Consider the following 27,380-nt stretch of genomic DNA (forward strand, 5'->3'; position numbering starts at 1 on the left):
GTCCTGGGTGTGGTGAGTGAAACTGAACTCAGCTTTCAAAAAAAAAAAAAGAAAAAAAAAAAGGAAAAATGTGGTTAATCACAATTAACTCATGATTCATGAAGGTAGGTTTGGATAACTTTTTTCCATTAATAAGTTAACTCATGATTTAAAAACCGAAATCGGGAAGGGGAAACATACTTTTTTCCTGTCACAGCATATCTCAGTGGCAACAGGTCTTATGGAGTGATGAACTCACTTTTGAAAACTTTGGTTCAAGTCATTTTCAGTAATATAGAGGTGGTCAGGATAAATGTACAACAGTGAATGTCTAGTCATTTGTAACATGGTGAAAGGGTTGAGGAAATTATGAATGCAGAAAAGTAGTCAGATTATCATCCAACATGAAATACCACCAGGCAACAGCTTCATTAGTCAGCATGACAATGATCACAAAGGAGTGTAGCAAAATCATACCTGGATAGAAAAACACAAAATGGAGCACTTAGATGAGACATGGATCGGCCTCTCCAGAGCCCAGACTGCAACATTACTGAAGCAGCGTGGCATCATGTTGAAAAAGGACAGGAAAAATGCAGCCAACATCCAGAGAAGAGCTTTGAACGTGCTTCAAGAAGCCTGAAGAGAACTATTCCTGAAGACTAATTAGGTACATTACAAGACAGCGTGACTAAGAGAGTTCATGGTAAATGAACTGGTTCTTATATAGCGCTTTTCTACTCTGAGGACTTAAAGCACTTTATACAACAAATTCATTCACCCAATCACTTTTTTTCTAAAGTGTTAAGTGCTCCGTATCTAACATCCAGACACTTTCACACTCCGATAGATGCATCGGAGAGCAACATGGGATTAGTATCCTGACTGGAGCAGAACCACCAACCTTCCAGTAGCTGACCTGCTCTGCCACCTGACATACAGCCACGCCAATACAGACAGTGCAGACGTATAAAGTTGGTCATATTGACTTCAGTTTTGTTAAAATTCCCTTATATGTGGATTTATATTTGCAGATTTTTCAATAAACTGCTGCTCCCTTTAAATTTTCCTAAGAATCATCTTTTTTGCAGTCTAGGCTTGACGCTGACTAGACTGCACGGTACTAATCAGCATCAAGGTGAAATTTTGTAACCAAAATCCTCTCTTATCAAACTGAGTGCACTTGACAGAGTCCACTAAGCAGTCACATTTAATGTAAGCTTAGGATACACAAAGCCAGACAACATTAGAGCCATGTCTTTGCTGCTTGAGTTTGTGACATCTTTTCATAATTTATGAAAATGCACCATTGTTCTTTTCCACCTTGTACATGTGAGTCTGCACATATTTGTCATGTGATTGATTTTATGTGATGTCATGTTTCAAGGCTTGTGTTGGTTTTTTTCTTAGAGTTAAGACATGTTCTGCCTGATCCAGTGGATCAGAAAAGGAACATTTTTTGCATATTACTGTCATGGCATGCCACACATGGTAAGCTCCACACCTCACCACCTGTTGATTCACTTTAGTTTAATTTACAGTCACTACTTTAAAATATTCTATTTATTGTTCAATATTGTTTCTTTATTAAATGTATTTATTTTTCCATCACACCTTCCAATGTTTATATGGCGTGCACACATATTAACCTTGCAAGGTCAAAGTTCTGTTTTATGTTATATTAATACATCTTTCTTTGTTTGAGTTACCTGGGGGTTGGCTTCTCCTGTCTGGCAAAAGGTGTGGCAAAGGGCTGCCAGACCTGAAGTACCACTGACAGCCTAATTGGATTGCACCACATGCTTCATTGCCTGGGGGGTGTTTCATGTTTGTTTCATTGTTTTGTATTAGTTGGTTATATGGCAGCCATCTTGTTTTCCCCCGTGTGTGTCATTTGGTTTAGCTAAACCGGTATTTAAGTTCCCCTGTGTGTCATTTCAGCAGGTCAGTTTATCATATGTTTGTTTGAGGTTTTGTTAATTATTATCTTGAGTTTAGTCTATTGAGTTGACCTCTTTTATTGGTCTGCCTGTTTAAGTTTTGGCTTTGTTAAATATGTTTTCATATTTTTGGGTCAATAAAACCCCTTTGTTGAATTAAAACCACCTGTGTCCTTTATGCTTTACTGCTTGGTCCCTGACAATTACAAATAAACAAAACAAAAAATAAATAAAAAGTCTAAAACATATTCTACAGTAGATGACTGTAGTGAAATAAAGGAAAACATAATCTCTAATAAAAAAAATTCTCATTATGAATACTATAAGATGACCAGCAGAGGGCACAGAGACCAGCCAAAGGTTTTATTAAAAAAGCACTTTATTATTCAAGCAGGTTTTCTCTTTTCAGAATGGAATGATATGAAAGATCTTAAGTTGAGAGTCTCTCTCCTTTGGAGATTAAAAAGGCAAAATGAATAAAAGCAGACATTAAAGAAAACTAAAACAAAACTCAAAATGAGTTGAAAGTGCTCTGTCCCAGCCCAGCTTTGTTGCAGAGGCGTGGGAAAGAAGGCCTGGCTCAGACTGCTCCAGGTCTGGGCAAAAGCCAAATGCAGACCAGGTTTACATTTCTCACCAAACTCATTGGCAATTCACAAGGAGGGCACTGCCTTAAAAATAATAATGTGCCAACCTTCTACAGTAGAAATCAAATAAAAACATCAGCAGCATCCTCAACCTCCAATTACCTAACCGAACAATGTGTGTTGCTCCATCCTATTACTTTGAAAAGGTGGAGCACAGCTGAATTGGAGGAGTGTCGGGGAAAGTGGTCAGCACAGGCAGTCCTGACGGTATGTGGAGTGGTTCAAACAGTCATCGTGCTATAGCTTGATGGTGCCAGTGGGCAGGCTGCTGTTGCACAGTCTGTAGTAGCGAAGATCGTTCACCAGCCGCTGAACGCTTTGAGTGAACGAAGGCAGGTCCTTAGGAAAGAGGAGAAGGAACAGACACTAATATTAATTTATGAAAGAAATGCACAAAAACACATGTCCAGTAAATAGATACAGCCATGACTGATAGAATAGTGAAGCTATAATATATAGGTTTTCCCCAAAACCTCAACAACTCCCACCCCCTAAACCACCTCGTTTCACACGAGGTGCTGAAATACAGTATTCCCTTGATTTACACAGTAAGTGAAATTCTGCTAAATTTGAGTGACATAAATTTACAGACTGATGTAGTGAGTCCACGAAAGGTGAACCATAATGTGGCGCGGGAATACTGTAGTCCAGAATTAATATTCCATTTCAAGCATGAAATAGCAGCAGCAGGCTGAGAGTGTGCATCATCACAGAGACCACCACAACAAGCTATTTCTTATACACACAGTTAAAGATTATTAGCTTTTAATTAATGTGTGGAAACTGGTGCCATCAAGTGGCTACGTCTTGTTTAAATAGACCAATCAGCAGACATTAGGTAAATGCACGCACAGACTGAACTGGCTTCCCTACCTTCAGCTAATTTTTGTAGAAATGGATGAACAGGAAGTTGGCTGGCTCCACTATGGTGGCTCTCATTATACCTAGTATGTCAACATTAATATACAGCAGCACGAAGGGTGTTTATTTACTTTGTTAGACTTAGAGGTTGGCGGATGTTCACTGTGACTGATGTGAGGGCTACAAACTCATGTAAGTTCGAAGAAAAATAAGGGAGTAGTTTTGCCTGCACAACCAGAAACTCTGAAAAATGTCATTTATGCACATCCACACATGAAAAACAACCCAAAAAACAAAACAAAAAACAAAAACAGTCCAGAGGAGTGGTCTTATCAGACAAATTAAAACACCTGCGTGTTTTTATAATGTTAACTAATTATTTACTGTGCAGCCAAAGTTTAACAGAATGCAAGGAGATGGGGTAGCAGCAAATAGCAGATAAGCTATTACAGTTCTAAAGAAAAAAAAAAAAGACTAATTTGATTTCTATGTACAGCTGTTGGAGCAATCTAAGTATTGTTGCCAAATTATTTGTGCAACAAGTTGAAATTCCTGTGTGTGCCAACAGCCCCTGAGATATATTTACCCATATTAACCTATTGGGGGACAATAACTTGCAAGCCCACAGAACAACATGTGCAGCATTTTTTTTTTAGAAAGTGCCACTGAACTTACCTGTTCCAGCTTGAAATTACGTGCGAGAACAGCTCGTTGGCTGCTGTCCACACCGTGGCAGCCATTGAGGAATTCCGGCATGAAGGCCGAATAAAAGGCATCGAAGTCAACAGAGGCCATGTTGTAAATGGCGAGGGTGATTTCCTCCTGAAGAAGGTCGTGACTTTTGTGGAGAAGGACTTGCAGCAGCACATTGATGAAGTGGAAGAGCATTGAGGTCCGGAAAAGCTTCTGAAAGACCCACAAACACACACACACACACAAAAAAAAAACGAAAATGAAAATGAGAGTAACGTTAGTATGTGTTATAGAATTCACACATGTGGACGAGGGAAATGTGTGCTGCCTTAGTTGCACTGTGCAAGAATTGTGATGTTGGGACCCATTCACTGCTGCTTTAATTACAGATAATCAAAATAAATACATTAAATTAATTTAAACCTACTTATTATTAGAGTCACACTAACTAGTTAGAAGGAATGCCAGTTGGTTTGGCTTAAGATTTCTGTAAATTAGAAACTGTGATCCAAAAAAATTACTGTCATACTATTAACATCTAAAACAGAAACAAAAATAGAGCGCACTAGTTCCACCTTTTGGAATTAACAGGATGTTACATGTTAAATAAGGAGCCACATTTCATTAGTTACGTATAATCTCTTATTTGGCCGAAGGTAGAATCTGCAATGTTTTTGTATCCACTGTATAGATCATTTGACTAGCAGCAATAATTACTGTCCAGTATCAAGTCCAATAAATTGTATTTAGACCACTAGTTTCAATTCTAAAGCTGAACTTACACTGATGGCTCTAACAGTTAGTTTAACATTATTATGAATATGCTGCACTTGCAGATACACAAAAAGTGAAATCGGTGCACCATTAAAAACCTGAGACTGTGGCAGACTACTTAAAGAGAACGGGTTTGTTTATGCCCTTGCTCCTAAAAATCAACGATCCTGACAAAGTTGAACTCACTCTGTGGTATAACTTGTGCTTGCTGTTGAGAGACTCCAGATAGCACAGATTCTGCTTGAAAATGTGGATATCAGGCTGCAGGAAAGACTGTCCAAAAGCCTGGAAAATATCAGCACACGTCAGGAAATTTAGTGGGACGAGATTCAACAATATCAATAATCACCTCTCCTACAGCTGACATTACAATTATAAGTTCTTTAAACGTCACATTACAAGGATTAGGGCTGTTCTATATGCATGAACGCACCTGCATGGCAGCTGTGAACTGGGCTTCATTTTCCATTGTGTCTTCTGAATCTCCTCTTTGGACACTTGTTAAGACTGAAGTTTTAAAGAAGTACCTCCAGTTTTGGTGAAGTATTTGGTATAGCAACTCAAACATCTCGGCCTTGATGTCTGGAGAGGATCGCTATCAAACAAACCAGAGATTCATCCATTCATATTTTAGTAAGGTACAGTATGTGTAATTTCTTAAAAAAGAAGTGATATCACAGATGACATTTTAGAGCATACCCACAAGTCAAACAAAACAGTGATGCAACTGACCTCTGCCACAACTGGGTAGACCTGCTCCATGCACAAAGAAAGGATGCTGGGTAGGAAGGGCTTAAAAGCTTGACCGGGCTCTTGCACCACCACCTGTAGGATTTTCAGGAACTTCTGCACCACCCTACACCCTGCACTGCCCTCATGCAAAATACTGGCTGCCAGCTGCTCCCTAGAGCAAATGAAAACAACAGAAGTTACTCAGTGTTAAGATGACGTAAGAGAAATGTGACTGCAACAGGTGGCTATTGTTTGACATGACGTCTTGAGCTAGAAGCTTTTTTTAACCTGGTGAACATGCTAAGAAATGTGTGGATGATCTGTCCTGTGAAAGCGACACCCATCTGGACTCGTAACGCCTGGAACAACGTCAAGAAGAAGGCCAACATCTCATCTGTCACATCTACGAAAGAGAAGTGACAATTAACAAAACTGAAGCGATTACCTAACATGTGGATCTGGTATGGTGTTACATGAAATTATCTTGCATGCAGTGGTTAAAGTTAGATAAAACATCTTCTGCAGTATTCATAGTAATCAGCTTTACTGTGGACTTTAAATATATGTGAGTGAATCAAGCTGAAATTCTAGATCAGTGACAACAAAAGTCTATGCTGTGGCCACCAAAGCCTTTTTTCCACTAGTGCCTACTCGGCTCGACTTAGTTATTAGGGTTTTCCATTAGATGGTAGGTGCCTGGTACTTTTTCAGTACTTACTCAGCCGAGGTGCTAAGGGAGTTGACTTGATTAGAAAATGTGACGTCAACAGCCTGCATGCCACTGACTGGCCAGGGAGTGATGTTGCCGAGTCACGAGAGTGACTCCTTATGCTGGGTTTACACTGTGCGATTTTTGGCCCATTTTGAGCAGATTTTTGAGTCGTGCGACCTTTTTGGCGATCGGCCTGATTTTGACCTTCATCGTGTGTTGTGCATTGTGTAGTACACGTGGGGTAACGAGAAGCGATTAACACCTCACGACCAGCTCCCGATCATCAATCGCTTGGTCGTGAGGGTGTCACCGCAGCTTCTCAAACTGCGCACGTGCAAACACAAATGTCAGCGAAAAAGACGGAGTAGCACAGCAGTGCAGTGTGTGATCTGGACACAAGCGATGGAGGCACAACTTGTAGAACTATGGCAAGCTCATCCGAGCCTTTTCGATGTGGCCTCACAAAATTATCACGACCACAACAACCGTGAAAATAGTTGTGTTACGATTTGGGGTTTGGCAGTGTATTGTTTTAGGCGTTTTGTTTTGGCGTGACTGTTATGTGTTTCCTGTTTTACTTTGAAAGTCTGTGTTATCTTAGTGTGTTCAGTTTACGTTTCCCTGTCTCGTCAGTTCTGAGTTGCCCCAGCTGTGTTTCCCTCTTGTTGTCCATTTCCTGATTACTCCCTCTAGGTATTTAAACCCTGTGTTTCAGTGTGTCATAGTCGCGACCTTCCCCTCGTTGTAAATAGTTTGGTGTTTTGATGTAAATAAATATCGTATTTTGCTTTAAAGAAAATAGCTGTCGATACTTTCGTTTGGGATTTTTTTTTTTTTGTGTAAGCCCGTATTAGTCTTTTTTTATGGGTTCGCCCTCCTTAAGAGCAGTGAGCTTGGGGGCCTTTTTCCCTTATTTTTATTTTTCCTGTGTTGCACGCCGGTTGCCCAGGCCAGGGTGTAACAGTTGGATCTACACTGCTGTTCAATCACAGCTGCCGGATCAATGTTTTTCATTAGCAATTTAGCAAAGTTGATGGTGGTGGTGTGCGTGTCTGTGTGAGTGAAAGACAGAGAGGGAGAGCGAGCGACAGAATTTCTGTTATAACCTTCATTTTATGGACGCACAGTGTGAGCACTCGGGTCGCATCAGAGCATCGGGCCGTATAGTGCGAGACCCTGCATCGTGACCTACGAACTTCTAACCCCTGCGAGTCAATTGTGCAGTTTGAGCAGAAGCTGAATAACGCGACTGAAAAAAAATAAAAATAAAAAAAAATAAAAAAATAAAAAAATAAATAAAAAAATAAAATAAAATAAAAAATATCGCACAGTGTCTGCCCAGCTTTAGCAGCAGGCATACCATCGCCTTGATGTCATCCATTGTTGTGTTGCGTTTGTGTCACAATTATGGGACTTCTGGGCCATGTTGCTATGATCCCACCCACACTGATGTGATACTCAATTGTAATGGAAAACGGCAAAAAAAACCAAAAAAAACGTCGAGTGCCAGCAGAAAAGAGGCAAAAGTGGACCATTAAAGATGGGCTGGGTTGAGATAATAGCCTGAGTGAATGTATAAAAGATTTCTTAATTTTGTAATTATGTTTGAAATCATCATAAATATTTTAGATTAAGTATTTAAATTTAAAAAGGCGATCAAAACCATGAAAAAAAAAGCCACAAGCTTAATTAAAGTCCATTTTTGATTTGGACTGTGTTTTTAATCTCAGTACTGGCTGTTGGCTATCATGTGGTGAAATGAACATATTTTATAGAAAATTAGTGTCAGCAGTAGAATACAAATTAATCTGTAAAAACAAAAAAGAAGGAAATACTGCATCTTAGCACCATATGCTGATTAAAAGGTGTTTGGAAGGAAAAAGTTCAAAAACTTGTGAATGTGCTGTGGCATTAAGACTGAGAATGACCCAAACCACAGATATTAAACTGACCTGGCTGCTGAATAAACACTGGAAAATGGGTGAGGGACACTTGGACAGACTCCTGAAGACTCTGATAACAGATCTGACGTGACTTGGTGGATTCACTGGAGACACTGTCCACTACGTCTCTGAGCACAGGCAGAGTCTGCTGTATGACTGCTTTGACTACACGAGAGAAAACATAATTAGGTGGACAAAAAGTGACTCAGCATAATAAAATTAAAAGAGATAAGGAGTTACGAAACCTAAGTAAATACTGACTGTCATTCAGGCCAGGCTGCCGTGAAGTAATGTTCACTGTGCCTCTTAAGATACGATATTCTCGAGTGAGCGCAGCCAGCAGGCTGGCGTGGTTGCTTGAGCGTGTCTGCCACTGTTGTTCACTCTCTGGTAAATTTGGCCAAGGAAGCAGCAGCATATTGGATAAAGCCCTACACACCAACATGTGAGCCTGTACGAGAAGATTACTTCATTTACTTCATGTTCAAGGTCACACAGAAAATTTAAATTGGCGACAAAATTTTAAACAAATGTACATATTCACATTGTTATGCTGTGATTGAAACGTGATACTATATAATGATTGATGGAAAATAAAAGTACACTATTTACCTCCTGGGGAAGTCTGCGTGTCTGATTTTGTGTAGTAATCAGGTTGAAGATGTTTTGAACAGCTGGCAAAGTGACCAAGAACACAGGCCTCACTGTAGAGGTTATGGAGACCATCAGATGGCACGCTGACAGCATCAACTTTTCAGGTACCTGAACATTTAAGTGTAAAAATTTTTAAACAGACTAGAAGTGGAAAAATATATTTTATAGCTTTTTAAATTTGCAACATTTTGTTATAAATACAAGCTAGGGCAAGATAAACTGTATGGATCAGATGTTTCAGATCAACTTAAAGACATCATGCCTCGTCCCTGTACCAAAGACGCCACGTCCCAGTGGCCCCCAGGATTACAGGCCCGTGGCATTGACCTCCCACATCATGAAGACCCTGGAAAGGCTCATCCTGGACCAGCTGCGACCCATAGTAAGACCACACCTGGATCCCCTTCAGTTCGCTTATCAGCCTCGTCTCGGAACTGAGGACGCCATCATCTACCTGCTCAATCGTGTCTACACCCATCTGGACCAGCCGGCGAGCACTGTGAGGGTCATGTTTTTTGACTTTTCCAGTGCTTTCAACACCATCAGGCCGACCCTCCTGGGTGATAAGTTAGCAGCGATGCAGGTGGATGCTTCTCTGGTGTCCTGGATTGTTGATTACCTGACAGGAAGACCACAATATGTACGTCTCCCACAGTGTGTGTCTGACAAGGTGATCAGCAACACAGGGGCACCACAGGGGACTGTCCTCTCCCCCTTCCTCTTCACCCTCTACACCACAGACTTCAGCCACTGCACAGAGACCTGCCATCTTCAGAAGTTTTCTGATGACTCTGCGGTGGTTGGATGCATCAGCAGGGATGATGAGACAGAGTACCGGGCTGTGGTCGACTCCTTTGTTACGTGGTGTGAGCAGAATCATCTGCAGCTCAACGTGGCAAAGACCAAGGAAGTGATCGTGGACTTCAGGAAGACCAGGAAACACTTGACCCCTGTTTCAATTCAGGGGGTCAGTGTTGACATTGTGGAGGACTATAAATACCTTGGAGTACACATTGACAATAAACTGGACTGGGCTAAAAACACCACAGCACTTTACAGGAAGGGCCAGAATCGTCTCTATTTTTTGAGGCGACTGAGGTCCTTCAACATCTGCCAGAAAATGCTGAGGATTTTCTATGAGTCTGTTGTGGCCAGTGCGATCCTCTATGCTGTTGCATGCTGGGGGAGCAGGCTGAGGGTCGCAGATGCCAACAGACTTAATAAACTAATCCGTAAGGCCAGCAATGTTGTGGGGATGGAGCTGGACTCCCTCAAGGTGGTGTCGGAGAGGCGGATGCTGTCCAAGATAAAGACAATGTTGGATAACACCTCCCACCCACTCCATGACATGTTGGTCAGCCACAGGAGCTCGTTCAGTGAGAGACTGAGATTACCGAAAAGCACCACTGAACGACACAGGAAATCATTCCTGCCTGTGGCCATCTCCCTGTACAACGCATCCACTTAACACACTGTTTGCTGCTACAACTACACATGTTTCTTTTCCAACTATTTATTTATGAGTGACTTATGTATGTATGTATGTATATATATATATGTATATATTGTACTATTCTTAGTTAGCGTATTGTCTGTCTTGTCTTAATGTTGGTTTAAAATGGAGCACTGTAACAAAAAATAATTTCCCCCAGGGATCAATAAAGTATTCTGATTCTGATGATTCTGATATATAAAAACTGTGAACATGGACTGCATGTTTCAAGCTTTGGTTAACAGTTTCTAAATTATACTTCTTCCTTAATTTTTAAACCACTGTTGCAACATGAAACTTACTGTGTCTGTGACATGCAGTTTCTTATAAACACAGGTTTACTTAAGTCAAAGATTCTGCACAAATTCTTTCTAAAAAAATTTTCTAATTATAAATAGCTGATTAGTTAAGGCTGGATTTGTAATATGCTTGACATTGAAGCTACCTTGGTTGTGATGAGCGGGCTACTGGCGTCGATGGCAGACTTAATGAGGTTGATGAACTGGCTCTGGTTTTGACTGTGGACTTCACTGTAAAACTGTGCAAGCCAGTGAGAATAAGCTTGCAAAGCAGCAAGAGCCTGTGCATGTCTGTAACAAATGAAACCACATACGCACACAGAGTTAAAACACATTTCTTACTTATACTGCTTACCTAATTTGCTAATTTGTGTAACTTTGACATGTCTAAAGCCATGTTCGTGGTAGCATTAATTGTATTTGGCACACAAAAACTCATATCTTCTGAACATAAAACACTGAAGCCAGAGTAAAAATATTCTGTCATTTTATTATGTAAAACATGAGGTTGCTCTGAATGCAAGGCAACTGTGCAGCAAGGGCGGCTGTCCAGTGTCCACAACATTTCACACAAACCCGATAGCTATTCACACGCTCAGCTCCCTGTTCTCTTTTGCATGACACTGTCTTTGACTCCATGAGTCTTTCATTTCTAATGGTTTGATCACATATAAAATTTTACTGTTCAATGTTCCTTTAAACATGATACTCACACATCAATGAGGTCTGGTTTGAGCACAGAAGGCACAGCAGTCTCCAGGTCATAGAGGCTGGTCTGGGAGCCATAACAAGTCACTTCAACCAATCTTAAAAAAGAGGCAAATGTTCCTTTTTGATATTTTACTCATTCCTTAAAACCATCAGTTAAAATATGAAGAACTCAGAATTCATACAACCAAAGAGCAACTTAAATAAATCACACACACAAAAAAGAGAAGGCAATGTCAAGATAAGATTTTGTAATGCTGGCGACAAAAGTCTGCAACACTAACAGCGTACATTTTTAAATACAAACATAGGATTCGGAGGGGTTTGCTATGAAGAAAGATTAAAGTTAGGAGGCTACATATGAACTTTTGCTAGTTAAGCTATAACGCATTAAAGCTTTCTTTAAACCCTTTAATATTTAAATGTATCCAGTTTAAGGTGGATCTATCGTCTTATTCGCAACACTGATTCATTGTACTGTTATATTATTTATGTTCTTTATACATTTTTAATCATCTTGATTGATAACATCTCTGATTGGAGTAAGCAGAACTAAAAGGGAACTTCTTTTTTTTTTTGCTGAAGAACTGTAATATGATGTGTTAAATCACCCTTTTTAATCTGAGCGTGCACAGAATCTGAAGCAGAAAGCCAAGCTTAACAGAAAGTTGATAATCATTAACTCAAACTGGAGTTTGAGGTTTTGTTGAACCAACTAAAAGCAAACAAAGTCTGGCTATGTTGACCTTGATTTGTAATACACGCTTACCTCTCTACCACAGCCAGGGCGTCACTGAAACGTGCAGCAAAAATATCTCCAATGAAATACTCAGCCAAGCGTCCAACAGCCTGAAGTAGGGAGCTGAGGTCCCTGAGAGAACAGTGAAGTCGGCGACAGTCGTTCTCAGCAGTGATATTTAGCCGTCGACCTAGATAAAAACAACAAAGAGACAAGAAAACAAATGTTACAGGATCGATCTAATATTTTAATCTACAGAAGTGATGTCATTTTTGAGTCGACATAAAAGCAATGTTTTTTTCCCCCATCAATAAATTGTACTTACTTGTGCCAGTAGTCACAATAAACTGCTGTAAACCGAGGTATACGTCCAAATTTTCTTGAAGAACTGGAAACTTTAGAGCAAAAAGAAGAATAAGGAGGAAATTGTTACATGTACTAACACCCCCACATTATTATAACCTCAGAACTCACAGGCAACTTAAATCATTACTAAAAGACCTACTCAATTTTAAGGCAGCAAGTTCAAAATAAAATTTAATTCAGTTTTATAAAAAGAGTTATAAATAAGTATAATAAAGCCACAATTATCTTCTTTGAAATGATGGTGGTATTGGTTTTCGTGAATGAGATATTCTCATGACTCATCGAGTGATGCTACTACCAGCCAATCGGTGGCATGCAGTCTGACAACGTCACATTTTAGGTACTATTATGACACTATTACACTACTACATTATGACCTAATGGAAAACCCTGAAAACCATGGCGAGTCAATCCGAGCAGGTACTAATGAGGCTTAAGACACCTTGGTGTGTATTTGATGACAGTTTAACCTATTAATGTACTCCTTTACAACAAAATTTACAATGCAGAACAGAAAATACTTCATGCCATCATTGTCAAGTGATTTCACTGTTTAAGGAAACTACACTGTGCTGATAAATGGGTCATCATGAGGTTATGAGCATTTCTGCTACTAGATTTTCCAAATCTAAAAATAATAAAGCTCTGATCTGGTCTATTTAAAACGTCTCTAAACTGCCTTACAAAATACAAAAGGTGACACCAACAGTGATTTCTTACCAAAGTAGAGAATGCATAGGATGGGAGCAGCTCCATCACCTTGGCAACCACCTCCAGACTCTGACGCAGGTACCTTTGCCACTCAGTCTGTTGCTATGGTTACAAAATGAAGCAGAGTAGTCAGACACTGAAGATAAAACCATTTCTTTAGTCTGTACTTATGCTTAAAGCAAATTTAATGCTTCATGTGGCTACAAGATAGACAGATAATATGAAACAGTGCAGATGATATTTGTAATAATTTTACATTATTAAATGTTCTTACATCATCATCCAGAGTCTCGTCGTCCAGCTCTTCTAACTGGGCTTGATTGCATCTGAACTGTATGCGATTCAGAACTTCCCTTAACAGAAGACCTAAGGCATCTTTGTACCTGCCCAGTTGGCACATGAATACATTACACAACAGCAACTTCACACTCAAGAATGAATGACAAAATAGGAAATCATTAAATCAACTTTAGTTCTTTGAGTGTTTCTGTAAATATCTCTTGAGCGTCTTACCTATTCAGGACACTTTCTCTGTCTGGTAGCCTGCTTTTGATTTTCGTTGTTAAAAAATCCAAAAACACACTCCAAATGTCCAAACAGGCAAAATAGCCTTCATGGGTGGGCTTAAAAAAAAAAAAAAAATGTGCATGAGAAGGAAGTTTACATAGAATCTTTAGCTGCATTGCATGAACGTGGAAAAGGTAATCATTACCTGGTTGAAAGTGTACTTGAAAAGCAGGGCAAGAAACTCTACAATAGGAAACTGAGGACTTGACTCAATTCGCCTCAAGTGAACACTGACAAACAGACGCAGGAAGTCTGTAAACTTTTCCAGGTAACTGCAAGATAAGAAAGGAATAACTGAAGCAAAAAGTCGGGACATACATCTTACATTTAAAACATGAAATATTAAATACAAAATATATTTGGTCTAAATGGTCAACAATATTATTACTTATCAGATTAAGTGCAGCATGTAACTTGATCATAATGTTTCATAATCCTGCAGATGCAATGTTTAAGGGCATAACAATGTGGCGCATGTGTCTGACCACTCATGAAAATTTACAATGTCACAGATGTGTCTTAAAAAAGCTTAATGAAAGAGACACAGGTAAAAATGACTACATCTAGTATAATCTTCAAAATAAAATATATACAACTTATCATCCTGCAAGCAGCCTATTTAAATAAATATATATATTACATAAGAAACTAGGGCTGTGCGATATGACCAAAATCTCATATCCCGATATAAGAATTCTATCGTCCCGATAATGATATAAATCACAAAAATGTAACATTTTCTGTAAATTCTGTGAATCTCGGGCAGCTCGACTTGCGGGAAGTGTTTCCAGCTGCGCGTCATGTAGCTGGAGTCGAGTGTTTTAACCGATGTATGAAACGATACATTTTTAGACATAAGTTGTAAAGGCTGCAGTTTTCTTTGTGAGTATTTATTACATGGCGTGCTGCGGGGAAAAGCCTGTTCTAACGTTTGAGTCTAAGGTTTATTTTTTAGCACCTGACGGCTCTTTTTTTTAAAGCTCTTTCACGTGATTCAGTTTATTTTGAAAAGTCTCAACAGGATCTTGAGCTTTATTGTGAAAGATTTGTGGAACATAAACAAGCGGACACGCGATGCTGTTACTGTCGTTGTTGCTAACCACAACGCATAAAAACAGGCGCTTGTCGGTCCATAGTGTGGTTATATTAAATATAAGAGAAAGAGAGAACTTTAAGAAATTAATATAGCCACTACAGTGACCATCAAAACGGTGAAAAAAATATTACCGTAAACAGTTTATTTTGCGACACCACGAAACAAACGATAGCGTAAAATGAAACGATAGATGTTTTTATATCGTCATCCGATATACATCGTTATATCGAACAGCCCTATAAGAAACTAATAGATATTTGCAAAAGGAAACATTCTTAACAAAGACCAATAGGGATGGCAGAAACCCCCCCCCAAAAAATCAATACATAAAAATAGGACAGACAAAAAAGGGAAAAAAAACAAAAAAAACAAACAACTTAAAATAGCTGACTGGTCTTTGTACTCAATCTCTTCATATTCTGCAACCCATCTGAAACTTGTGGTGCAGACTGCCAACATATTATCATCAGTCTGAGTCCATGTCAATAAGAACAACTCTGGCTGCCAGCTGGTTGCATTCTAGTTAAAAACCATGAAACACAAAGGTTGCTAAATGCAAATTTAAAGGTTAATTAGGAATTTTCTGTCTATGAAAACAACAACAGATACACGATTTTCAATGATTTATCACAGTTAATTGCTGTATTATCAGAAACAGATTGCACATAATTGCCAACTTGACCCCACTCAATTGCAGACTGACTCCCATCTTTTATGGCAGGTTTTAGTGACAGTGTTGGTATGACTGACAATCTCATAAAAAAGTAAGATAACTTCTTCCTGATTGGGTATTGACAAAGGACAATAATGAAGTTGAAAAAAGGTAATAAATAAAAGGTAATAAATAACAATATTGGCCAATGCAATACTATTGCAAGTAAAGTTATGTGATAGTGTCATATTGTGGGGTGCGACCAAAATACCAATTGGTAAGTGGCAATGACATAACATGGAGGGAGAATGCCGCTGATACCTGTGTCATAGGGTAAGTAAATGGCTGTACAGAGTGAGTTTGCTCATGCACCAATGCTCTGGTCAAATTAAGAATTGAGCCATACCTCTCATCAAGTTCCTGTAAGCGGCTCTTGATTGTATGAGCATTATTTTCTCGTGTCAGCCTTTGAAGAAGAAAGAAGGTCTGCTGGAACATTCGCAGCAAGTACTCCTCAAAATCCATTGGCACGCAGTTCTTTGACACCAGTTCATTGACACAGGTCATGGCAAGTAAACCAAGCCGGGCCCGGTCCACCTTGTTACCCTCGTTTTGCTGTCCGTTTAGCTCTCCTCCATTTGATGTTGGTGGCATTGTCCCAGGATTAAGCTGTCCATTTGAGGAGGAGGAGTTGGAAGAAATGAAGGAGTCTGTCTTGGCCTTTGGCCGAAGATCACAGCCAAATCGTGCAAAATGGAAAATGGATGCCAACAAGGTGGGCGTAATACTTGTAGACAAAGGGATCCAGCTGAACAGGTGGGCCAAGCACTCCAAAACAAGGCAACAGAGCTGATGACTCTCATTGTCCAATGCTGCCATGGGCTGACAAAGCAGTTTTGAGTACTGGCTACCTTGAAACAAGCTGCCCAGCAATTCCACTGATTCAAAAACACAAAATGTTATGGTTAATAAAGAAGAAACAAACTCCTGTTTCACAATTTTAAGTCTTTCCCATTTTAACCATTGAAAGGGACAATTCACTCACTGCTTTCCCCTGAGGTGGGTGAGGGAGGCGGTGTAGAAGCTATGACACTGTGCTTGTCCCAGTATGTCTCCAGAATTCCTGAAAACAAGTACCCAGTTACTAACACATACTGAAAGATGTCTGATTTGTCATATTTGATCCTAAATAAAGTTAGCAAACCTTATTATATTTTTTATATAGTAGTACTTTACTCTTAACAGTACACCTGCATTTACTACTGTCCTTTCCATCCTTTGAAACGTGGCATATTAAGATCCCTCAAAAATGTTGCGAAACTGTCTGTTTGCTAGAACATAGGGACACCTCTGAATCTTCCAAAAAAACAAAACAAATATTAATTTGTTGCAGGGGGACAGGGAGAGACCCCTGTTAAGTAGTACTAAGAGTTCACAAAGCATTAAAGGTTGTCCTCACCGGTCAACAGTCCAAGCACTGTTGGCACCTGCTCCAGCAGCAGTTTGCGGAGCTCCTCTTTCCTGGCAACACTCAGGTCTTCCCTAGGACATGCAAGCTCTTCTGATGTGGTTTTTAACATAACCAACCCCAGTGGAGCCAGAGCCGGGGACTGGATCAACTATAGACAGGAGATTGATGGACACACACACACAGTTCAAAAAGTTAATTTTATCAACTACCTAGTGACCTACCTAATTCTCCAAAATACTTTCCAAGCTGTTTGGTTAAAAGCCTGCTGACAGACTTTAAAGAAGTTGGTTAACAGATCAGGTTATTTCGTTGTGTACACTTAAAGCCTAACACAGCTGTTTTAGAATAAAACAAAAGGACCTTTATTGAATGTAATTTCCCTTTACAGAACAAATGCATTACACATACTAAGTTTGGCTGTTTAAGGAGGCATTGATTAGCAAAACACACCACGAGACAAGATGATATCAAGCTCTAGTTCATGTGGCTTACCACTCTGAATGAACAACTTAATGCAGAAATCATTTGGGTTTATTTCAGATATTTCATGAGATTAAAACAAAAATGTATTTTTCTTGGATTATAACTGAACTTCTCTATTTAAGACTGTGCCACTTCCTCAAAACATCTTTGTGCAAACTTAAAATGCTGACATAAGTACAGCAAATTGATTAAAAACACAACAACAACAACAAAAAAAAGAAAAACAAAAGACAACCTCAAAGGAAATTGGAATAAATGTGACCAGAAGGGAAGAACAGAGACGGGATATTTTTTAGGACTACTTCAAATTACACAAGAACATATATATGTTCCATGCAACAGAAGCTCTGGTTTTATAATGCAACTTTTGTGTCTTCATCAGCTTCATTTCATTACTTAACCCTTCCACCAATAAAGATGACCTCCCCTGTACCGATAATGACAAGTTTTGACACTTCATCAGTATCAAAGATGTGGTTTGATATTGAGAGACCACCCTCACTAACTTTTGTTGCAAACCAAGTCATTTTGTTCACTAAACAGGCCTAAAATATGACAGACACCACTCAGGTCAGAAAAACAGCTTCAAGGGTTACTCCTTACCTGAAGGGTGTTTGTAAAGAAATCGTGGTAGAACATCGGCCAATCCTGGCGACCAATGTCTACAATGACTTTACAAAGCTTATTACGGATAAAATAGGGCACAGATTTGTGCTGAGCAAGGAGGAGTTTGGGAAGACAGCTGCGAATCTCCATCTTGTCCTGGGAAGCAACTCCAATCCACATCTTGTTTACCAGGTTCTGAAAATTACAATTAGCAATCAACTGTAAAACATGTGTACAGATGACAAAAACATTTATACAAACATATGCAGTGCACTTCCACAATGTCTTAGGCCCATTTTATAAGGGATTATTTTTTCCCCACCCAATCTGTGCACAGAACTCCACAATGACCAAGGAAAAATATTTGTCAATTTATTGGAAGGACCCTTCACTTGGGTAAAGCACCTTTGCCAGGTATAGTATCTCAAATCGTCTTGGGGAAGATCCTGCAAGCCTTTTACATTTTAAAACATTTCTTTCGTTATTGGAGGAATTTTTATTGTTGAACCAATGATGGGGAGCATCAGTGCGCAGGATTTTCAGGTCTGCTATGTTTCCCAAAGCTACTGCTCTTTCCCCTCTTGCTCAATTACATTTATAAATCACCAGCCTGAAAGCCAACTACACTCTGGAAAAAAGGCTTTCACTGAACAGGGCTGCTCATCATTTTCCAGCATCGATCTGACCTTCCTGACCATCCACCATCTAAGAAAAACACCATCCCATCATGCTGCTGCTACTAACAGCTGCCTGTCTTTGGTTCCCTCCACACAGTGTGGCAAAACACACTTTTTGTGTTCCACGAACCAGCGACCTGTCCAGGGTGTACCCTGCGTCTTGTCTTATGAAAGCTTGGACAGGCTTCATCTCATTGCAGCCATAAACTGGACAGGCAATTAGGAACAAATGGATCAGACCACAGGATTTTGCTTCCGTGTTCTGAGTTGTTCAGGTGTATTGGGAAAATTCTCAGCCGTTTAGTGAGGAATAGTGGCCACTCTAGTGATAGACTGGTAAAATGTTGTAGTTCCTAACAGCTTTCACTTAAGAATCAGAGGTTTCAGTGCTCTTGACTCCTGAATGAAACTAAGGTATTTTTATCTCTTCTTTTAATTGCAACCCCCTCCAGCTCTCACTAGACTTGAATCACAGCTTGCAGGAAATTCTCTAAATCTCATAGCTTGGTTTTAACTCTAACATACACCACAGATAGTGAGAAAGTCAAGGCTGATGTTTTCAGTTCTAAATTATGTTGAATTAAGGCACAAGTCCCAATCAGCTGTACAACAACCCCACAACCCACGGATAAAAGTAGGATGTCATATGCAAGAAAGGGAATACTTCAGTAAAGGTTTTATATTAAATAAAAGATGTAATCCATTTAAGATTAGTCTGAAACATAATATAATGAGGTTAAAAAAAATTAAGCATTTCAGATATACATTTTAAGTTAAAGGCAGTTTTTAAAGGGCACTTTATGCTCATTCTTTCATTCTGTGGTAAATTTGCTACACTTTTAACTAACTTCACTTGCAGAATTATAAAAAATGAGGAAACAGGAAAAGGCCATGAAATACATTCTTGTTAACATACGCCTCTTCTTGCAGTATGCATTTATTAAGTATCTAAAATTATCTGAAAACAAAATGTTGAAAAAAAAGAAGAAGAGAGAAAGCTCTTGCTAGTACTTTGAACTGAGAACATGCATCTTCCACCTACAGGACTTACTTCAAATACTGTGAGACTGTACATCATTACATACTCATTCCGAGTATTGGAGAGGAAGAACATGCAATGGCGCCACGCTCCAGTCTGCTGTGCAAAGTTATTCAGCAGCTCTTCTGCAGAAAAAAGGAAGTAAGCATGAGCTCTCACAGAAGTAGTTCAATACTAGCACCTCGCTAGCAATCAGACTGAAAGTAATGCGTCACAACACAGGAAGTGGATTTAAAAAACCAAGAATGCAAAAGATTAATGTTTTTTATAGAAACAAAACAATTTTAGACCACCTTAAACATGATCCTGACACTCAACAGTATCTCTGTATTTATAGATCCAGACTATTCAAAGCAGAAATATACTATCGTTTAAGAATTTTAAGGATAAGGGCAAGAGAGTTTCACATAGAGGAAACTCTACCGTTCATCTACATCAAAAGACAAAGGCTCCTTTAGCTTTCTTTTTTTTTTTTAAACCAAGAACTGAGCTCTACAAAGGTTTCCCTTTAATAAAGCACATAACAATTTTAAAGTTAATGCATGTGCTATGAGACATTTTAAATGGTATAGAAATGGTATAGTACTTCTGGTAACAATTAGCAAGGGCTGGTACCGATTAGAAATGTTTAAGGTTAAGAGTCAACTAGCCTCGCACAACATGAGCACATTGTGGTCAACCTATCCACAGATATGAATGACAGACCAACATTCACCAAGAAATGCATTGATTAGGTTCCTTTTTCCATATTTAATTAAACATTTTTAGCTCTTCTTTAATTACTGTAGATATTTTGAATTTATTCAAGAGCAAAAACAGGTAATCACACAGGAAATGAGGAGGAGTGGTCAACGTGCATGAAACGTTTGTACATTACTGTGGATGATTATGGGGTAGACACATTAACCCTCAATTACACATTCTTACACTGCTCTGTGTCATTTCCATTTCAGACCAGCCTGATGGGAACCTTAAAATACTGCATCATGGTCATACTTCTTAAGTGTACTGTTTTGCAAGACCTTACTTACCGATTTCTCTTTTTCGCTCATTAGTTGTGCAGCTATGAAAGAACTCCGTCATCAGCCCCTCTAGTGCGCGCAGCGATGCCTCCTCTGAAGCCTAATAGGTAATAGAAAGTAAAGTACAAACAACATGAGCGATCCATCACCATATAGAGCATAGAATCACTAAGTCTTTAGAGGAATTCCTTTGTTTTTTGTGTACAATCGTGGTATAACCACTCAATCGTGCTTAAATACAGAAAGAGAGTCCTCATACACATGTTCACACATAGTAAAGAGAACAATACACTGGCATACAAGTATCTTGTTCTTATAGCCAATTATTACACCAGCTTGCTGTTTGGTTAAAGCACTTAGTTATAAAAGGCAACAGCACAGGCTTAATCGTAATATAGTTTGGCACTACCCTTGTTTTCTCATGTGGATGAAGTTGGGCCTTGCCTACCGAACGCAAGATAGCATATCGAGATTTTAGCCCCTATGCCAGGCAAGTCTGAATTCCACAAATAAGCCACAACTTGCCGAGACTCAACACTAGTCAAACAAAATATTCGGTTTTGCAAGATGGGCGTCCTGTGCCGTAAAATGGCTTTAAGAGCTGTCACATCCTGTGAAATACCTGGCCTCAGAACCGTTAGATAACAAAAAAGGTATACAGGTATAAGTGCATACAACGTATCCCCATACGCTGCCAGTTGTATGCTAATGTATTTATCTTCACTAATGACAGATCTTTATATTCAGAAGTAGAATAAAGAGTTAAGCTTATCCATTGCGTTAGCCCTCAGCAGGAAGGGAGGAAGAAAGATGAACAACTGGATAAATACCAGAGTTTAAATTATACTTACCATGTTTAGCTGGCTCGGATGCTGTCTTCAGTTGACTTAGTCGCTGGTTAATTACAGTAATAAGCCAACATTAGTTACCCAGTTAGCCAATCGTGCGGCTAACATTAGCTATGGTACTGCTGGCTAACGTAACCGCAAAGGGTTATCATCATGCTCAGCTCGACTGCTTAAACTGATATCTACATAAAACTAGCTAGCAAAGGCTGGCCTCGCTGACTGTGCTTTGAATGTATATATATATATATATATTTTTTTTTTAACCTTGCTCGAATAAAGCGGTTTTCGACTACCAGGCATAAAGACTTGACATTAAATTAGCTATGCCGAGCCCAGAGGCTAGCCGCATTGCAGCTCAACGCTAATTCCACCGTTAGGTTGAATACAGAAATATAGTTTTGTCAGCATCTAGCCGACACCACGTAAGTGTGCAGCTTTAATTAGCGTTTTGTGTCAGGCATTTTGATGCTAAATTACCCAGTTGCTAACGCTGCAGCGGATGGCTAGCCAGTTAGCTTTTCTAGAAGGATGAAGGAATAATTTTCGTTCGCTAACTGTCAACCGCAGACATGCTCCTGTGTCCGGACACGACAGTCTCGATTTCTAAAGTCAAAGCGGGCTTTAAAAACGCACAAACAAAAACGTTTACAAATCCGCAACAACAATAATTATAAAATGCTATCAGCGACCGTTCCTGTCATTCCCCTTCTCGGTGCTTAGGGCGGCTCAAGAATAAAGCTAGCTTGCAGGTTTCAGGGTCTCCATTGCAACTTCCTCTTTTGCTGCAAACAACCCAATCAGCTCTGTCAAGTCACTCACATTAAGAAAAAACACAGTCTCCGGTTATAGCTTTCAAATTAAAACACTTTACTGTTAAATAATTCAAAGTTATGAACAAAGGTAAAATGAAACGAATGAATTTACTCTAAAAAAAAGACCTTCATATGTTTCATGTTGTCATTTCCCCTAAAAAGCCTTATGCAAAATGCTATTATAATACTGTGCTTCTGCTGAAACCTGGCTCGCCCACACAAACATACAAATACAGGAATTTGCCTGGCTTTCAAAGAAGTAAGGTTATATAAACAGGAGAAGGACCATTGATAAAGTTTGCACTATATCTTATATATAACAGATAGTTATTAGCACTTAAAACCCAAGATTGTCATATACAGGAGAATTGTATTCACTATACAGGTAAAGGTGAAAGATTTATAATTTACATAAGAATAGCTATACATGCCACAACCAGACTATTTAACACTATATTGGAAAGTGAGAGGATGTCTGAGGAATGGATGTGTACTGGTACAGATATTCAAGACCAATGGTGAGTACAGAACTGTAATAACTAAATAGGGATAAAGCTGATTAGCCATGCCATTAAGCTATGGAAAAGAGTTGATGGAGCTAGGTTATTTAGAGCAACAGTATAGCTCCATGTCAAGAAAGAGCACTACAAATGCGACTTTTGCTTTGAGTGTTGATGGAGAAGTACAGAGAAGGTCAGAAGGAATGGCATTTTGTCTCTATGGATGTGGGTTAAAAGTGAAAGCACATGATATAGGGTGCCAAGAGAAGAACTGTGGTACTGCATGAGGAAGTCAGGAGTGCCAGGGAAGTATGTGTGGGTGGTGCAGGACACTGAGGACAGGCTGGAGAGATGGAGGTATGTTCCGGAATAAAGAAAATTAAAGTGAAATAAAAGCCAGTAGAAGCAAGACAGAACACGTGTCTGAATGACAAGTTGACATACCTCCATTCAACCATCCAAAGCGATGGACAGAGCCCAACAGAGGCAAAGAAGAGACTGCAGGCAGAAGTGGGTGGAGACAAGGGTAAGGGGTGATTTGTGACAGAAGGATAGAAGCAATAGTGAAATTCAAAGTATCAAAGATAATAGCTTTGGTGTATGGTTTGGAGGAAAAGGCACTGACAAAAAAAACTGAAGAAAGAGCTGAAGATTTTATGCTTTTCACTGGAAGCGACCAGGATAGAGCTGAAGTTGAGATGTTTAGTAAGAGTGTTAGAGGCAAGGTTGACATGGAGGAAGACCACAGTGAAGATTGATAGATGTAGTGAAGAAGGACATGCAGACGGTTGATGTGACAGAGGTGGATGCTGGGGATAGAGCAGTAGCATCGTTTGTTTTGGCGACCCCTAAAGTGAGCAGCCGAAAGAAGAACAAAACACTAGAGAATGGAGCAATGTATGATTATTTATAACACAGGATAGATGCATGCATGTATACATAGATAACATTTATAAAGCTTACTGTGTCATACAAGAATACAGCAATGCATATAGTACAACAACTGTGCTGTTGTTACTGCATGGACACTTTGGATACCATGTGCTCAGTTACTTGAAGCCACATTGCACACACAGAACATTTTTGCCAGCACCAAGCACCTTTAATCTACATTCACAGAGCATTTACACTTTTGCTACTTCAGAAAAGCCTGCTGCATTCTGGGATTGAAACACTTCTCTTAAGTCAAATATTACACATACAACAAAGAGTTAAAATAATGGTATCAAAAACAGAACGTTACTTACAGCTCTTTATTATATGGGTGGCAATGCAAACTCCAGAGCAGATAAATATTTAAAAGTCTTCCCTTCTTAGATGACTAACTGACTAATAATTAGCCAGTCTGTCGCAGTGCTAACACAGAGACACAGGCAACCATTCACACTCACACTATGAATTAATTATATTACTTAGTTTTTATAAGTACACCATTATTCAAGCTCTCTGACAGGATTCTCTCTCTGTTTGTGAACACAGTCCCCGGGCCACAGAGGAGTAAAGCAACAGCAGCATGTGTGAAATATCCTGCTGCAGATGTTGGAAAAATCTGTCACATTTCAGTGAATGTGATTTATGTCATAAAAGCAGCAAATTAATAAAAGTCCATGTTACAATTGTAGGAGAGCAAAAAAATAAATAAAATAAAAAAATATATAAATTTAAAGGGCTTTGGTTAGTTCACTGTAAAAGACTCTGTGGCTGTGAGGTTATTTTTGTTGACAGTGTGCTGTCTTTGTTCTTGCACGCTGTATGCCCAAGCTCTGTCCACGCCATGTCCCTCAATTATGCAAGGTTTCCAGTCAGGAAAGGGAAAACGGCCTGCCACCACTAAGGCATCATCAGGCAGCTCGGCCTCTAACTTCTCCTGCAACAACGAAAGCTGCAAACACAAGAGAAAAGCTAAAATTACGGCAATACTTAATAATAATGTTCATAAAAATTATCTAATGCCTGCCAATAATCCACTGTACCACATCTATTTTTATCCTATGTTGGATGAACCCAAAATATTTTTCATTCTTTATTTCCCCATTATAAACAGTTCATAGCTCATGTATATGTTCACAATATTACTCACCACACTAGGAGCCAAAAACACAGTGACATTCTTGCATTTTGTCAAGTCCACCTGTGATGAGATAAAACGAAGGATATAAATAAGCGAACAGCTTTAACAGTAATTTTGTTTCAAGCAAAATAAATCATTAAAAAAAACAAAGCATTTGGCTTTCCTGAAGCATTTAGTTACATAAGTATTAAATGTCACATTAATATGAGGATAAAAAAAACCTTGGAAACGTTCATAAACATGCTTGGTTACTTACAAGAGACTTATTTATTTATCTTTTGTGAAGCAATTCTGCAAATTTGCATGCGAGCATCACTGATACCACACGCAAGTGACAAACCTTCCAGAGGTCTTCTCGTCGATACGATACTTTTCCATGATGCCCTGCTCTCCATGCATAAAATCGGGCCAGGCGAACAAGCCAGGGGTTGAGCTCATAACCGACAGCAGGAATGAAGCCATGCTGATGGGCTTCCAAGACCTTAGGAACACATCGAAGCCCTGTTATTTATCAGTGCAAGTAAAAAAGCAGCCCAAATATGTTGTTTATACTTACTATACGACCATCACCAGATCCTAAATCCACAAGACCTCCCTGTCGACCTCTGAGAAGGGTCATCACATTTTGTACTTGGGCTCTGCTGGCAGGAATGTAGGGAACCTGGGAGAAATTTCAAAGAGCTAAAGTAAAAATGAGTGATGCAAGAGCACTGCTATATAAAAAGTTATTTCAGACAACGTAGACAAACCTGTAGCTTCAAGGGGACTTTTCGGAAGCCAGGCTGGAGGATTCCTGCCCACATGGCATATACAGCAAGCCCAGTGCCAGCGGCTATCTGAGCAACACCCCATCCTCCAATGGGCCTGGACTTCAACTCAGCAATAACCTCATCTGGTGTGTCATCATCCATTCCTCCATGCAGGATTTACATAAACTCAATTAAAAGAACACACTAAAACTCGAAAGCACAACATTGTGAAATATTTCTTCTTTTTGTTCTACCAAACAAATACTTTTTAAAATTATTAGTATTTTGCAATCAGAATTATAATCTGAATGTGCTGTTGTGCCAAACGCATTTTGCTTTTTCAAGGTGTGAACTATAAAATCTCTAAAGGCTCCTCTGTTAATGTGTTTGTTTTATGCTTATTTCATCATTTTTACTTGTGTTATTTCAGTTATTATATTATATGTAATATAGACTAGTGTAAGCTGACAGACAGAAAAAAAAGGCAGGGGGGAAATAGGAGAAAATATAATAAAAGGACAGAGCTCAAATAGAAATGCACAATGTATTGCTTAGATGAGGATGCAATGACTCAGACAGAGTAGATGGTGTATGGATAAAGAAGAAAATCCCAGCAGCACATCAGTGGACATCATGCTAATTTAAACAAACAGAAGATAATCACCAAACAAACAATTATGATTCAGTGTACCACAAGTCTTAAATGTCTTGGGTGTCCTGCACCGAAGGTTTTCAGAAGGATTCGTTTGTTTTTATTTAGTATTTATTGTTTGAAAGCATTTCTCTCTTTTAAATTGTTATAATATGGCGGAAATCTGTCAGACGCAATGTTTAAACGTTCAGAATGGGTATTACAATACAAACACACCACTTTGTGAAGGCAGTCATCCCAATGTTCCGTAAACACATGTACCGAAACCTCACAGTGTCACAGGAAAGTTTTTAAAGAGATTATTACATGTAGCTACATATTTATAAACCTTAAGTGCAAAGTTTTGCTAGGACTTAACAGTCGTACATTTACTGACTTATTTTACATAGATGGTTTAAATAAACAGTCACAGTGAAAATACCAAAAAATAAATACATTTTAGGTTATGCTGAGTTTTCGCAAACAGCTGTGATTTTATGCTGTCTGCAGCAGTTTTCGGTCAAATCCACGCCGTCTTTACAGTTTATCAGGTTACGCTGTCTGCTGGGAATAAATATTTATGTAGTATCGGAGGAAATCATTTTGCCGTGCTCCTATATATTCAAAACAGAAAAATCTCAACAATATTGCAATAATTAACGTGAAATACCTTCTTGACCTGTAGAAATGACAACGGTCAAATTACACCGTGGGACCAGTCCGTCTGCGAAATAGTCCGTATAGCGAAGAGTTTACGACAGTTCCGGTGCAGTTACGCTGATAGCTTCCACAGTAACATGTTAATTAAAACCTGTTGTTAATTAAATTACTGGAGTCATTCAAAACTCGTATAACTGCTCATGACTACAGAAGGATCTAGCACGGTTACAGAAGGTGAAAAGTTTA

General features: G+C 39.1%; 2 protein-coding genes across 6 annotated transcripts; both read right to left on the reverse strand.

Annotated features, from left to right (window-relative positions):
* Positions 1–2,266: 2,266 nt before the first annotated feature.
* On the reverse strand, positions 2,267–22,511 carry xpo6 (exportin 6). 2 transcript variants are annotated; one of them, XM_086288888.1, is made up of 25 exons: positions 22,189–22,511; positions 21,715–21,757; positions 20,873–20,963; positions 19,854–19,966; positions 18,123–18,320; positions 17,025–17,184; positions 16,611–16,688; positions 15,972–16,503; positions 13,963–14,089; positions 13,764–13,873; positions 13,525–13,633; positions 13,260–13,352; positions 12,499–12,568; positions 12,204–12,363; positions 11,440–11,532; positions 10,873–11,017; positions 8,894–9,043; positions 8,543–8,732; positions 8,291–8,446; positions 5,915–6,029; positions 5,627–5,798; positions 5,328–5,489; positions 5,081–5,179; positions 4,103–4,333; positions 2,267–2,905 (listed from the first exon to the last, which is right to left on the reverse strand). In XM_086288888.1, exons 2-25 carry the CDS (start codon positions 21,715–21,717, stop codon positions 2,804–2,806), a joined length of 3,459 nt encoding a protein of 1,152 aa, XP_086145014.1. In that variant the 5' UTR covers positions 21,718–21,757; positions 22,189–22,511; the 3' UTR covers positions 2,267–2,803. The 2 variants fall into 2 exon arrangements, with proteins under 2 accessions (XP_086145014.1, XP_086145013.1); XM_086288887.1 differs by having other exon boundaries at positions 21,715–22,511.
* A 1,214-nt stretch (positions 22,512–23,725) lies between these two features.
* On the reverse strand, positions 23,726–27,252 carry antkmt (adenine nucleotide translocase lysine methyltransferase). Of its 4 annotated transcripts, XM_086288894.1 has the most exons (7): positions 27,145–27,190; positions 26,931–27,038; positions 25,844–26,007; positions 25,651–25,755; positions 25,435–25,575; positions 25,104–25,154; positions 23,726–24,905 (listed from the first exon to the last, which is right to left on the reverse strand). In XM_086288894.1, the coding sequence occupies exons 3-7, from the start codon at positions 26,003–26,005 to the stop codon at positions 24,699–24,701; spliced, it is 666 nt and encodes a 221-aa protein (XP_086145020.1). In that variant the 5' UTR covers positions 26,006–26,007; positions 26,931–27,038; positions 27,145–27,190; the 3' UTR covers positions 23,726–24,698. The 4 variants fall into 4 exon arrangements, with proteins under 4 accessions (XP_086145020.1, XP_086145018.1, XP_086145017.1 ...); XM_086288892.1 differs by lacking the exon at positions 26,931–27,038 and having other exon boundaries at positions 27,145–27,252; XM_086288891.1 differs by having other exon boundaries at positions 25,844–27,038; positions 27,145–27,193.
* Positions 27,253–27,380: the final 128 nt, after the last annotated feature.

The sequence above is a fragment of the Aulonocara sp. 'chitande type north' Nkhata Bay genome, linkage group LG4 (assembly GCF_057382095.1).
Source record: "Aulonocara sp. 'chitande type north' Nkhata Bay isolate Kocher_YH1m ecotype deep benthic linkage group LG4, A_spYH_male_GT1.1, whole genome shotgun sequence".
Lineage (NCBI taxonomy): Eukaryota > Metazoa > Chordata > Actinopteri > Cichliformes > Cichlidae > Aulonocara > Aulonocara sp. 'chitande type north' Nkhata Bay.

What these genes read in the sequence shown, in the direction of transcription:
- xpo6 (XM_086288888.1), bottom strand. An exon ending in AGTGCTTGGACTGTTGACCG is followed by an intron (nt 16,689 to 17,024) that starts GTGAGGACAACC and finishes ACTTGTTTTCAG; the next exon opens with GAATTCTGGAGACATACTGG. An exon ending in TTTCTTAGCATGTTCACCAG is followed by an intron (nt 5,799 to 5,914) that starts GTTAAAAAAAGC and finishes CATTTGCTCTAG; the next exon opens with GGAGCAGCTGGCAGCCAGTA.
- antkmt (XM_086288892.1), bottom strand. Translation starts at nt 26,005, where the DNA reads ATGGATGATGACACACCAGATGAGGTTATTGCTGAGTTGAAGTCCAGG. An exon ending in GATCTGGTGATGGTCGTATA is followed by an intron (nt 25,576 to 25,650) that starts GTAAGTATAAAC and finishes TGTGTTCCTAAG; the next exon opens with GTCTTGGAAGCCCATCAGCA. An exon ending in GACGAGAAGACCTCTGGAAG is followed by an intron (nt 25,155 to 25,434) that starts GTTTGTCACTTG and finishes ATCTCATCACAG; the next exon opens with GTGGACTTGACAAAATGCAA.